We start from the raw sequence: 14,921 nt of genomic DNA, 5'->3' as shown, positions 1-14,921 counted from the left end.
ACATTTTATGGGTATCAAAAGAAAGATATTAATGTGCTGAAAGACAATATAAAATTTTAAAAAATGATTTCTATTTTAAATTTATAACTGTTGTTTTCCGGGAAAAGTCGTCTCAATTTGGTCCATAATACAATTACCACCCTTTGGGGACACCAACCATGTGAAATGGCTGAAAAATATGTGCTACCTTGTCAGGTATGATCCATGAAAGGACAAATGGCAAAGAATTACAAGATAAAAAAGGGCGTACCCATTGCACAAAACTCCCGCATGTGCGAGGTCCGGGGGGGCAAGAACTACGCAGCCTTACCCCGAGAATGTTGAGAGGCTGTTTCGACATATAAAAGTTAACTATACAGAAAATTTTTACTGTTGACAAAAATGGAGCTGGAAATAGAAAGCTCAAACCCCCTCCCCTCCCCTCCCCTCCCCTCCCCTCCCCACGGTTCCACCCCTTCCCTTCTGTGAAACTTTGGCGGCTACATTCTCTGTTTCTATGCATAGTTGTTAGTGAAGTCCATTCACCAATTATCTGCAACAATGGTTCTTGATTCAAGGAGTGTCTCTCCCCAACCATATGCATCTTAAGCTACAGTGACAGTTTCCATGTCTTGATTTATGGTTGTTCCAGCTAAAGCTCTCCAGAACAAGGAGTAAAAGATAACACATCTAGTTCCACACGAGGGCTCTACTTCTATAGGCATCACATTAATGGTTTGTACACATCAAACAATCTAGGGTTCGGAAAGAAATATAAACATGAACGAAGCAACAAATGTCCCTTTACAATAGACCCTAAAATACCAAACCCTTCTTCGAATTCTAGGTCTTCATAATAGATATTATGAGGTTTGGGAAGTCAAAACAAGTGAAATAGAGCTCCAAACAAACAACTAAAAATTTTAAACCTGAACAAACTTAACCCAAACAACTATTTATCAAGCAAAAGAAACACAATTCCACCCTGTTTTCAGTGCAAAGACCCAAAATTAATAAAATAACCAAGGTTCACTGACTATGAGAATTAACAATGGATGGAAATTGAAACCTATGACACCAAACAACTTAACAGTCACCCATAATTTTCTATCCTCCACAAACCTATCAAGGTTATGTCATAGGGAACCTCCCACTAGGCCATACATCATCATAAGTGTCTAACAAATAACAATATGGGCCACAAGGCTGTTCTTGTAGACTTGTGGTGGTGCTTGACCTTGATCTCATTGTGTGTGTGTTTTTCTTTGTTATATGACTACATATGTCTATGGTGTCAATCTCAATTTTTCAAGCCTGTATTCTCAATCTTTGTCATCAAATTTTGGCTCCAACAATAGGAAATTTAAGCAAATAATGGATAGTAAAAAGAAATAATTTTGACATAAATGGAATCTTCAGACAAGGAAGAACAAAAAATTAAAAACAGTGATTACCTGCTAATGCACGTCGCATATCTCCGTAACGTACACTAGTCCAGACTCCACGGTCTAGCCTATGTTGAGCAGCTTTAGCAGATGCAAGCTCAAAACCACTGCCAATACAAATAGTAAAATAAAAAAAATTCTAATAACTAAGAAATAGGAGTTGTCAAACTATAGCATTCAGTACATTAATATTTGTCTATGAAAAAAATAATACTGTTGTAGGAGGCGAAAGACCTTTCTTCTGCAATGCTTTCTCCATCAATGCAGTTAGCAGCATAGGCAGCCCTCAAGAATAGGCTCCTGGTACGATCAGACTGGAATGGCCAGAATGCTTCCTTCAGATTTCTCAGGATCTGCACTACAGCATAAAAACTAAAATTTAAACAAGACTGATAAAGAGGGTATTGGATTTAATGGGTCTTCTAAATCACCTCAAGGTTAGGGTTTAGAAGTCCCAATAAACCCGAATAGCAGGGAAAAGGAACACTGAGCCAGATTTGAGAGAGATGTCTCAGAACAGATGAGCCTAATGTGACTGAATTCCTGGTCAAATGGAGTATCTAAAAGTAGAGCAGTTGTACAAAATTAGGTGGTCATCTAATGGTCAGATTCCCAGATATGGAATACTTTTACTGGGAGTAGAACACTAAGTTTGTGCAGATTTGCAGGACAGATTAGGGCTCTAATCAGAATTTAGTTAAGAGCTTGAAAAGTTGAATAAACCAGTAACAGAAAACAGTAAACAGAATAGTAATCCAGAGTCAGAAAGCTTAAATTTTAGGAAGGTGGCAGTCCAATGGACAGAAATTGAACTTTGTATAATTATATTATAGGTTGGACCTTTTATTTTCTTCGATTTTGTTGTTGTGGGCCTATTTTTTAAGCCCATAAAGTGGGGATAAAGTTAGCACACAGGATTAGTAGTTAAATTACAAGTTTGAGTTACATTAGAATACTTAATAGCTAGGAAGAGTTCTGTTTTGAGTTTATTTACTTTATTGAGTGAGTGAATATGCTTTTACGAGTCAAATTATGAATTTTAGGTCTTTATATGTGGAATACACCCCATCAATTAGAAATGATTTGAGTAACGAATTTGAGTTTTTTTTTTTAAGAGTTTTGGTGTTATTGAGCAGTGCATATGGGATTGCAATCCCATACCTGATTTCTTCTCTTCTCTTATGTTCTCTTCCTCTCTTCTTCCTCCCACGAGAATCAATCTCATATCTTTTCCCTCCCCTTTCATCAATCTGATTTCTTCACTTAATAATACAGTTGCTTTCTTTACGTCAGACCTGATTACAGTTTGGTCATTGAGCCTGCTCACATCCAAGATCCATAATCTGGATTTTCAGATTGCATCATAGAAACTCAATGATTCAGAAAAGGATTAACAGCAACTATTCAGTGACAGAACCAGAAAAGCATTATGAACACAGCTTTAGGAATCAGATCAGTAAACAGAGTTTTGAAGAAGTTGACTTCAAGAAGGAAAGCTGAAATCCAATTAGAAAAGAGGATTTCAAAGCAGAAATTGAACCAGAATTCAGAAGAGAGAAATTTATGTTTAAACAGATCAGAAACTAGCTTAACAGAATATGAATTAAATAGCAAATCAGGTTACCAGAAGTAAACATGTGCAGGAGAGTAGAGTTCATATCTGACCTGCTTATTCGATGGAGAATAAGAAGACGAAGGAGAGAGAATATCAGGAATCCACCTGATTACCAATCTGGAATCTAACAGATACTTGATGAATCCAGAGCAATAACACGCTACTGAGTCCAACGGCAGCACTACTCTTGAATCTACAGGTGCTAACACTCCAGAATCCTTCAGAGCTGGTCTGAGAACCACAACCATGTTTGCGCCAAAAGCCTTTCTTCGTTGATCAAATCATTGGGGATGGCCATAGGCCTACATCTCCATACAGAAGACTGAAAAAAAAAAAGAAAGAAAAAGACGAAACATCTGCAATTTCGATCTGCAGCAGGGGTATCCTTAACTGACCCAACTACCTAGGTAATAAAATAAAACCCAAACAGAAAAGGACCTTCCCAACTCTAGAACCAATAACTGAATAATAAATAACTATGGCTGGGCTTATAGATTCCTCTAATTCATCCAACTCTATCAATTACATAAAAGACAATAGCAAGCCACACAGTGTGAACAAACCTCATCCGGCAGACAGAACCAGATTAGAACCAAAGAAAACGGAAATATACTCACATAAATTGAGGAAATATTACATATAAGCCTTCTTTCAAAGTTCAAAGCAACTATGGCATCGAAGAAAAATGCATATAATATCAATAGCTCATTTCAAACTAAGATCCAAAATCTAAGCACCAGGTGAATATATTTCAACTTTAGAGATATATTTCAAATAAAAAAATATATTTAAGATTAATTCCAAATCCAACATTTCCAAGCTGAAGGTGTACAGACTTCCTCATGCATGGCCGCACATTACAACCTCAGCCCTTAAAGATAAGAATCGACCATTTGGTCATCATCTCCAAATGGGTGCAGTGAAAAGATAGTTAGGATGACCGACTGAGAACCCCAACCACCACGTGATCTTTATGAGCGGATTTGACAACAAATCTGGAGATTGCCTTCATCTTCTTGCAAGAATCGGTGAGATCATCTCCCAGTCAGCAAACTTATGTCCACTGAGAATCAGCGGATAATCTCCCAGTCACACTCTGTGTAATCATTTTCATCAATTTCTTTGCCTACTCCTTTGCCGAACTCTTCTTTGCCGAGCTCTTCCTGTTACTGTTACTGTTACTGCTCCTGCTTCTGCTCTCACAACTCTTCTTCATATGCTGAAGCTTCAGCTTTAGGTCTTGTAATTCAATCTCCAGCATCCACACTAAACCTGATTGGAAAGACCCCAAGCCGTCATTGGCAGAGGGAGAGGCATTCCTGCAGGGGGGAACCTGGGCGAACATGAGGAGTGCATTGTGGAGATGGACATCAAGCTGCTGCACTAGCGAAGGTGGAGTTGAAGGTCTTCTAGGCGTTAGAGAGACTGGGAGCTTTGAACTCGCAGATCATGGGATCAGGGTTCGAAATCAGAGACCTGAGGAGATGATCAATCTGTTCTGGCTTGTTTCTTCTTCTTGGAGGTGGTGGTAGGAGATTTCCTAGAGGAGGGTTCATGGCGAGGCTGAGGAACAGGCAGAGTTGAAGACGGGGACTGCTGGGGAAGAGTGGAAGGACGGTTTTTGAGGAGGTCATATTTTTCATTTAAAAAAAAAAAGAAAAAAGCAAGATGCATCTTAATCACATTTACAACGGCCTCTTGATTTTTTGCTGTATTTTTTCATATCTTTCAGAGCAATACGGAATACGCATTTTAAACCTCCGGCTTTCTTCGCATGCTTGAGCGTGACACATGAGAGCTATTGCACGTTAGCACTTCTGTTTTCTTTGCTGCATCATGAATCTACAAGTCTTTCTCATTTCAAGGCTCGCCTTTTGAGGCAAAAAAATGGGACAGCATTTAAGATGCTTTTTAACTAACTATAAGTTGAACTGCAGGCTTTCCTCTTCCTAGTGCTGGAATTCTTGTCAGGATCACACGAGAAAAGTGAAAAGGTAAACAGGTTGTTGAAATGAGTGAAGCTAAAGAATCCAACTCTGTTGCACCATGTACAAAGATTATTGGATTATATACCTAGTTTTTACATTTTTTTTATACCTATTTTTTATATATTGCCAGCTTTTTAAAATACCAAAAGAGGGAAACAGTTGACTGAATATTATTCCATTGTCCATTGAGAGTAATTTGGATGTGCAGTTCAACTGTATACACCATACAGAACAGTCATCACAGCCCCATGACAACGTTACTAACGTATTCCCATTTTCAGGTGATTGGCCCATGTTCTTTTTGGATGAACAAAATAATTCAGTACCAATTGGAAAGAGAATATACAAGGGAGGGATGGGAGGGAAGGGAGAAGCTTACAACAAGCCAACCAAGGGGAAAACAAATCACCAAAGATGGAGGGAGAAGCTTAAAACAAGCCATACTAAGGGAAAAAAACCCTACCAAAGAGAGGGGGGGGGGGAACAGAGGCATGAAAAGGAAACAAAGCCATCAGAAGGAGGAAGGGGGTAACAAGATGGAGTAGGGGAGTCCCCAGGAGACATCAATAAGCATGTTCCTTGGGGAACCCTTCACCTTTTGCCCGGGGGAAGGGTGGGTGGGGGGAGAAGCAAGCTTGAAGCTGACATAAAAATAGATGGCATTCCAAATCTTATCAAAGAATCGAGAGTTGGACATCCATCTACGAAGATTCTACTCCATCAAGATGTGGTTGATGGTGGTGCAAAAGGCAAGCTTCCTGGCAGTGTCGCAAATGGAGGAACTAGAAAAAGTCATGTTTACCCAGATCCATTCTCTACCAAGGTTGAGAACTCTTCTATTAGAAGGCCAGCAGTGGCCAAGAACTTTCTTCCAAATGACGAAGGAGAAAGGGGAGGAGAAGAAGAGGTGCTCGGAATCTTCAATACCATTCCAGCAAAGACAGCAAGAGGGGGTACCTGAATATGTCAATAGATGAAGAAAGATTGCGTAGGGAGGCAGTTGGAGAGAGCACAATAGGCTGTGAAGTTGTGGTGAGGGATGTGAACTTGAACCAGATAGTTTTACGCCAAGGGACGAGGGGACCTTTGGATCTAACTAAATCCCAGGCAGAGGAGGAACTAAATAAACCATAGGGAGAAGGAAGCAAGGAAGGAGAAGAGGAAGGTTAGACCAAATAACAATTAAGGGGGTGGAAGTGGGAGGGCACCAATCCAAATTAGAGATGATTGAAGCAACTATGGCGTTTCTACTTAGCCAAAGGAGTAAACAACCCTGAAGCTGACAAGAGAAAGAAGAACACCCGAGTGGCGCCAGGGATCTAGCAAAAGGGAGCAAGATGAGCCATTGCTGATTGAGGAGGAGATGGCCCCAAGGGCAATAAACCTGATGCAAAGAATTTTGCGCCAGATCCAAAAGGCATCAGGGGAGGTGGGAACCGTCCCAAGGAAAGTCATTCTCGAGGGGGGAGGAATAAACCCAAACAACCCAGATATTTTTATGCATAGAAGCAATCTTCCATATAAGCTTGAGAATGCCAGCAGTGTTAACCCCTTTGATTTGTCTCAAACCTAGGCCTTTATAGGATGGAGGAATTTAGATGAGCCAACTCCTTTCTAGAGGAAGGAGTAGCGAAGCTTTTCAATGGATTTGATGGGCTTGGGGAGGACAAAGACACTCGACCAATAAAGGTACATAGATTGAAGCATAGATCCGACGGGCTCCAAACGCCCTGTGTATGAGAGAAGCCTACTTTTCCAAAGCTGGAGCTTCTTTCTCATGAGGTCGAGCATGGGGGTACAATAATAGGCGGTAAGCCTGGTAGTGATGAGCTGAAGGCCCAAGTATTTGACTGGGAGAGAGCCCAGGGAGAAGCCAGTAAGTTCAAAGAAGCAGGATTTTGTAGAATTAGAGACCCCTAAGAGGAAGAGGTGGGATTTGAGGAGGTTGATGTGGAGGCCCAATGATGTAGTGGGGCGATGGGGTTAGAAAAAAATATCTTTTGATTCAGTTCCTTATTTGCTTTCCTCTTTTAGACTTAGAATTTAGTTTGGTAGTATTCTTATTTCATGAGATTTTATTTCTATCTTAAATTAGATTCAATATTTGTTTCAGTTTCAAGTAGGAAAGTAGGTTTATTTTCAGTCCTTAAATAGTGTTGTTGTACCCAACTGAGAAATTGAATTGAATGAAATCAAAAGCATATTTTGGGCAAATCTATGACTGCTGTGAGTGCGTTCCTCCTTTCCCTTCTCTGATTTTCGTCCCTTCTTCCCCTCTCCCTTCATCTTCTTCTTCCTTCTTCTCATTCTTATTCTTCTTTTCCTCTTGCTGGTCGAATCCCTATTCTGGGCAGCAGTTACAGCACCTTAAGAGTGGATCGATCTCCATCGATACAGCTCCTTTTCACATAATATTCTGGGCTAACACTTCCTACCCAAAAGTGAACCAAACCCTAGATGCTTAGTCCTGAGAACATCATCCTTTGAGAGAACTGAATAAGGATAAGGGTTTGTTGCTCTGTTTACCGCCAGGCACATGTTCAGGTCCTTCAATATTTCTTGTGGCGGTACTTTCGACGAGATCCCTTCTGCTTTTGGAAGCTTTGAAGGTAGCAACCTGATGCAGTTGCATGATGGACTTAGGAAAAAAAAATATTTTGATTTGATTTTCTTTTGTTTTAGAAACAATTTCTTTGAAATTAGTTAGTTTCTAATTTTAGATTAGTTTCCATTTTAAGTTAGTTGCCATTAATTTTTTGATTTTTTCTTTATATTGGACATGTAATCAATGGAGAAATTTCAGTTTTAGAATTTGAAGTTTGAAGAATAGGAATTTTGGTATGAAACCATGGCTGCCATGAGTTGTTCTCCCCTCCCCTGACTTTCTTTTCTTTTCCCTCCATTCTTTTTTCTCCTACTGTTCATTCTCTCTATCGTTGGTCGATCCCCTGTTCTGGGCGATAAATCCAACCTCAGATTAGTGGATCGAACTCCTTGGTGCTTGATCTGGTGGGGCTGAGACTTTGAGTGTAAGTTCCTTCCTCTTGGGCGACATAACTCCTTAAGCTCCAGCTCCAAAGTCCTTCTCTGCTGTGAGAACCCACAAGGAATCATCGCTGGTTCTGCAGGTCACCGCCAGTAGCAGGTTTGTGCCAGGGTCTCAGTTGTTGCTTCACCTTTGGGGTAGACTGCTATTGATCTTCATACCTTCAGAAGGGAAGAAGGTTTGACTGAAATCTGGAAGTGATTCGAGCTGTGGTGACAAACTTCTCCATCGCAAGCCTTCTCCTATTGCCGCTGGTTCTTAGTTCTATCGTGACCTAGGGAGGAAGAAAGACTGGTTTCCTAAAATTACAAGTAAGGACAGCCATTTATAATTATAGAAAACCCCTTTGTTCAGGAAATTGTGTTCTAATAAATCCTCCTTACTTTAGTAATTTCAGAATGCTCCCCTCTTTTATTTTTCTATTCCAGTTTGACCCTACTATTTATTTTCCTTTCTTTTAAGCTCTTAAATTGTTTCTGAAATTACAAGAATACCCCTCAACCATTACATTGAGTTTTTAGTCATTCTTGTGGGCCCTAAGCGATACGATTTCAGTCATTGGGATCCGGATCTGCATCAAGTGGTATCAGAGCAAATTTCCTGCACTTCTCTAACCATGACAGGTAACGTTATCAATGCTGAGTTGAACAAATTGTATCGTGAGGTACTTGAAAACCAACAGAGAACTAATGCTAGGGTTGAGAAAAATGAGGCCAAATATGACAAGTTCATGGACGACACTCAAGGTGCCCTCGCTAAGATTCTTGCCTTCATGCAAAAGTCTGAAACACAAGTCGATGAAGGACTATCTACACCACCTCCTCAGTTTAATGCCCTAAGGATTGAAGATACACCTCACCAAGTGCAACGTGATTCAGTTGTTCCCCAAGATGTTACCCGGCAATTTTCTGACAGAGATTATGGCATCAAAGTTGAGGTTCCAGAGTTCAGCGGTGAAAAGGGACCTGAGGAATTTCTAGACTGGCTTACCAAAGTTGAGAGGATTTTTGCATATAAGTCTCCTCCAGACATGAAGAAGTGTGAACTCATCCTCACCAAGTTTATGGGGTATGCATGTTCATGGTGGGATGATGTACTGCATGCAAGGTTTATCAGAAGACTTGGACCCATTACCAATTGGGAGGTCATGAAGCACCTCATGAAAAATTTGTTCCTCTTAATTATGAAAAGGTAATGTTCCATAAATTACTTAACTTGCAATAAGGGAACAAAGATGTGGATTCCTACACCCTCGAATTCCACAAACTGTCATCAAGGTGTCGACTTCAGGAGACAGACCAGCAACGGGTGATGCGCTATATCAGTCAGTTAAGTACTGAGATTTGACTTGAGTTGGCTAACACTGATTTCAGGTCTGTCGATGTGGCAGCGGCACATGCCAAGACAGCTAAAGAGAAGTCCATTTATTGGAAGGATATGCCCAAGACTTCTTCAATTTATAGACCTCCACCACGTATGCAGGAAAAGAAACTTGAAGCTCGCAGAGTTGAAGAGAAAAGGTCAAAGTTCAACAAGGATAGCGTTGGGGTGAAGAATATCATATGCCATAGTTGTGGCGAGAAGGGTCACTATTCCAACAAGTGTCCCAACAGGACTCGTTCTGTGAACGTAGCAGAGAAGTAGCAGATAGAGAAGAGTGAGGATGAATCTCATTTATATCCTTATCCCCTCGAGGACGATGATATTGTCGATGATGAAGATGAGGATGTAGAAGCTTATTCAGCTAGCCTTTCATCCTTTTCGAATAGACTAGTTGATAAGGCTCCTCTCTTTAGATAGAAGGGTACTCTCCTATATGGCTCCGACCCTGACTCCTGTTCCAGTGACATGTCAGCCTACTCTCCCTCCTCTTGGAGTTATGTTCCCTTCTGTTTCGATATATATGCCACCTCATCGGCGAGCAATTTACAAGGGAATCTTGGGAGCACGACCTAACTCGACGGAGTCGAGTTCTTTAAGATCAGGAGAGCTGATGCAGTTGTATGGACTTAGGAAAAAAAAATCTTTTGATTTGATTTTCTTTTGTTTTAGAAACAATTTCTTTGAAATTAGTTAGTTTCTAATTTTAGATTAGTTTCCATTTTAAGTTAGTTGCCATTAATTTTTTGATTTTTTCTTTATATTGGACATGTAATCGATGGAGAAATTTCAGTTTTAGAATTTGAAGTTTGAAGAATAGGAATCTTGGAATGAAACCATGGCTGCCATGAGTTGTTCTCTCCTCCCCTGACTTTCTTTTCTTTTCCCTCCATTCTTTTTTCTCCTACTGTTCATTCTCTCTATCGTTGGTCGATCCCCTATTCTGGGCGATAAATCCAACCTCAGATTAGTGGATCGAACTCCTTGGTGCTTGACCTGGTGGGGCTGAGACTTTGGGTGTAATTCCTTCCTCTTGGGCGACATAACTCCTCAAGCTCCAGCTCCAAAGTCCTTCTCTGCTGTGAGAACCCACAAGGAATCATCGCTGGTTCTGCAGGTCACCGCCAGTAGCAAGTTTGTGTCACAGGTTCTAAGTTGTTGCTTCACCTTTGGGGTAGACTACTATTGATCTTCATACCTTCAAAAGGGAAGAAGGTTCGGCTGAAATCTGGAAGTGATTCGAGATGTGGTGACAAACTTCTCCATCGCAAGCCTTCTCCTATTGTCGTTGATTCTTAGTTCTATCGTGACCTAGGGAGGAAGAAAGACTGGTTTCCTAAAATCACAAGTAAGGACAGCTATTTATAATTATAGAAAACCCCTTTGTTCAGGAAATTGTGTTCTAATAAGTCCTCCTTACTTTAGTAATTCCAAAATGCCCCCCTCTTTTATTTTTCTATTCCAGTTTGACCCTACTATTTATTTTCCTCTCTTTTAAGCTCTTAAATTGTTTCTGAAATTACAAGAATACCCCTCAACCATTACATTGAGTTTTTAGTCATTCTTGTGGGCCCTAAGTGATCCGATTTCAGTCCTTGGGATCCGAATCAGGATCCGCATCACAACCCTACGCCTGGAAGATCAGACCTAGCTGTGACAGATACCGAGGGAGTTGCCCTTTTCGTTTCTCTGTTCTTCCGCCTTTGGTGTGGCCGTCTACAGGTTGAAGACAGCCACCAAACAGAATCGTGAGTTTGGTGTTTACACCCTTTTATTCTGATTTACTATTTGTTTTTAATTCCCCCATCTCCCATGCTTCTATTTTGCTTCCTAGTCTACCCCCACCAAATAACTATAAATTCCCTTTAGGTTCCATCCCCCAAGTAGCTCATTAGAAATCTGGTTATTTACAACTCTGCCACTCTTTATAACTTCTGTTTATTTATAATTCTGCCACTTCAACTTGATTATTAAGTTCTCTCATTTGGGTGGGCCTTTAAGTGATCCGATTCCAGCTTTGGAACCCAGACCCGGATCACCTGAAAGGCCTTCGAAGAGGTAGAGGGAGGACATGATGGTAAAAAGATGGAGAGAGGGTCCGCCTTGGAGAAAATCATCAGGTCATCAACAAAGGCAAAATGGGTAAGAAGGAGATTTGCATTGGGGGATGGGGAAATGAGGTGTTGATCAGTGGAAGACTGGATGAATCTGGATAGCACCTCCAGGGCAAGGGAAAAGAGAAAGGGAGAGAGAGGGCATCCTTGCCTTATACCAACAAAAGACGGGAAATAAACGGCAGGGCTCTCGTTGAGGAGAACAGAGAAGCAGGGGGAGGAAATGCAAAAGTGGATCCAATGGACAAAGACATGAGGAAAAGACATATGGAGCAAGAATATGGAGACGAACTCCCATTTTATAGAGTCAAAGTCTTCGTGGATGTCAATCTTAAGGACGGCAAAGGAGTGGGATTTTCAGTCAAACCCTTTGACAATTTCATGGCATATGATGATGTTATCAACAATACTTCTCCCATCGATGAACACAAACTAATTAGAACTAACCAAAGAATCAACAATCTTCTGGAAACGATTGGTAAGAATTTTGGCAATGAACTTATATAGGAGATTACAGAGGGAAATAGGTCTAAAGAAAGGCATGGTGGAAGTCCTTTCCTTTTTGGGGATGACGCAAAGGAAGATATGGTTGACCCCTTGAATTTGATTGGAATTTGAAGAAGCTTCTAATGGCTTTGATAAGATCGGACAAAATGATATCCCAGGAAGACAAGAAACTCATACTTAAACAATCAGGCCAAGGAGCTTTGTTGGCTTTGTTGGTGAGGATGGCAGCCAAGATTTCATCATCAGATGGGATGGAATAGAGGGAGAGAAGAAGGTGGTCAGAAATGAATTTGTTGATCAATCTAAGGGGATGGGATCTTGAGAGGAGGAATGGGGGGTTGAAGAGCTTAGAAAAGTAGTAGACTACTTCAGATTTGATGTCTTCAGGATTAAAGAGAGTGGATCTATCTCTAAAAGTGAGCATAGGAAAGAAGTTGACATTTGCATGAGCTTTCAGGGACCTATGGGAATAAGCTGAGTCGGAATCTTCTAACTTAAGCCACATGATTCTAGACTTTTTTCCGAAGAAAGCTTTCTTCCTGAGCAATAAGGGAGGACAGCTCAGAATAGGCTAGCTTCTCTTCCTCAGCAAGGTTAGGATTGTGGAGGTCAGATTGAAGCCTAAATTAGATGGCTTCGAGCTTGTCCCTCCAGGATTTAACCCTAGTCGAAATGTTGCCAAAGGAATTGGAATTCCAAGATCTTAGGACAAATTTGAAATTCCTGAGCTTCCTGGCGAAAGCAATGAGGGGGAAAGAGAAAGCTTGCACAGGGATGTCCCAAGTTTCTTTTGACAATGGGGAGGAAATTATGGTGGAGGGACCACATGTCGAAGAATTAAAGGGGTTTGGGCCCGAAGGAAATGAGAGGGCACACATGAAAGGAAATGGGGCTATAATAAAAAATACCAAGGAGGTCGAAAGAGATATAAGAGGGGGGAAAATAGGATAACTAGGCTTTCGTTAACAAGGAACCTATCAAGCTTATACAGGTGCCATGGTTGATGCCACAACAATGATTGTGCCAAGTGAGCTTGGCCCCAGAACACATTGAAGATCATTCATGCCACTGTCATCTAGGCAATCATGGAAAGCTTCGACAGAAGATTGGGTCAATGGGGTCGCCTCCAAGCTTCTCATGGCTGGATCTGACCACATTAAAATCTCCAGCTAGGCCCCAAGGGAGGGAGCCAACAAAGGGAGCGAAGGCTCAAAGGTCAGACCAAAGGGGAATTCTCTCATGGGATCGGTTTAAGGCATAAATAATGGAGAAAAGGCAATGATTGGAACCAGAGGGATCAGAGATGGATAGATGAATGAATTGAGAGGAAGAGCAAGCAGCAGCAACACAGAGCTTAAGGGGTTCCAAAGGATCTAGTTACCGCCATTAGGGCAGTGGACATAATTGGCAAGACAGGACCAGGACAAGGGAATGATGGAAGCAGTAATGCAGGGAGCATTGGATTCAAGGACTCTAGTTTTGAGAAGGCGGTAAATCACAGCAGAAGGAGAGGATGTGTGACCGAATGGTAGCATAAGAACTGAGTTACCCATGCTGACACTTCACACTTATGCATAAATAAAGTGCGTGGTATGCCTGGGTTGTTAAGGTCAAATAGCAAATAATTCAATATGAAAGCAAAGATCATGCACTAGTTTTCTTTTCCCCCCTTTCCAAATCGAGACTCCTGACTGATGATCCAAGAGAGGCTATAGAGGGGAAATCACATGAGCTACAACTTTATAATATCAATCATCAACTAGAATACACAGTAACTGCAAAAGACTTCCACCAGCCTGTCCATAAGAACGAGGCAAACCATTCTGCAGAGAGCAATACCAGCCTTTTCTGGTATATAACAAACTAGATAAGAAAATAGAACCAGAAAAATTCATTAGGACAAGAGCAATTACACCTATGCACAATAAGGAAGTAAGATGGAGCAGTCAAGAACACTACCCCTTCCAAAAAAAAAAAAATGATTCATATACCTCCGCCAAAAGGGACTGTGTTGTCATTATATGCGGCTGATCAGATGCTTTGCTTTTCTGTTTACAGTAACCTTTGGGAAGACTCAAAAGATCGTGAGGGAAGTAAATCTCTACATCAAAATCCAGAAATCCCCATAAACGTAGCATTTTTATCACTTCTGTGTAAATCAGTGAAAGCATAACAGCTGAACCTGAACGATGTGTCAAAACCTGTTCAAAAAATTAAGAAGACTCAGTGAAAACCACACCACACTGTGATGTTGATAATTAATTCCACAATAAGAGGTTAAGACTAAAGAACAGGCGGAAAACCACACTGAATGGAGATATAAAGCCCCTGGCTCTGCCTGGTTTCTGATATTTATTCTTCGAAATCCCTGAAAAATTGAACCACATTAAAATGAGTTAATTTTTAATTATGGTAGATAGGATTTGAAAGCCAAAGTAAGCACACAGATGGTAAGTTAAAGTTTAGATGGTTTCTGAACTCCCTAAATTATCTTGTAAAATTCTCAATTAAAAAGAAATTAAGGATAATTAAGTGTTAAGACTTCCTAAAGTAAATCAAGCAATAGCTTAAGCCTTCATATTTACTACCCTATTGACTATAATGCTTGCAAAACCAGTACAAAGACAGCTAAGTACTAGGAGAAGGAAAGAAGTCTTAACGTTCCTGGAAAATGCAACTCAGACAATAAAAGTCAATGTCATTTTGAAAAGTAAAGTAAATTCAGTGACATATCTTCCTTGTCAAGTAGAATATGTCTTTGTTTACAAACTTGGGTTAAGAAATTTCCTCCTCCAGCAAAAAAGTAGAATGTAGAGAAAAAAATAAATTAGAAAAGGAAAAAAAAAA

General features: G+C 40.6%; 1 protein-coding gene across 1 annotated transcript in view; it reads right to left on the bottom strand.

Moving 5' to 3' along the window:
• Positions 1-457: 457 nt before the first annotated feature.
• LOC122059600 overlaps positions 458-14,921 on the bottom strand; it is a 16,399-nt gene continuing 1,935 nt past the window's right edge. The window contains exons 3-6 of the mRNA XM_042622483.1: positions 14,383-14,442; positions 14,066-14,275; positions 1,659-1,777; positions 458-1,531 (exon numbers count right to left, since the gene is read on the bottom strand). Of these exons, the coding sequence (XP_042478417.1) occupies positions 1,417-1,531; positions 1,659-1,777; positions 14,066-14,275; positions 14,383-14,442 (504 nt within the window). The 3' untranslated portion in view covers positions 458-1,416. The remainder of the gene's footprint in view (positions 1,532-1,658; positions 1,778-14,065; positions 14,276-14,382; positions 14,443-14,921) is intronic.

Source organism: Macadamia integrifolia, chromosome 13, assembly GCF_013358625.1.
Source record: "Macadamia integrifolia cultivar HAES 741 chromosome 13, SCU_Mint_v3, whole genome shotgun sequence".
In the NCBI taxonomy this organism is placed as follows: Eukaryota; Viridiplantae; Streptophyta; class Magnoliopsida; order Proteales; family Proteaceae; genus Macadamia; species Macadamia integrifolia.
This window is presented reverse-complemented; position numbering and strand designations above follow the sequence as displayed.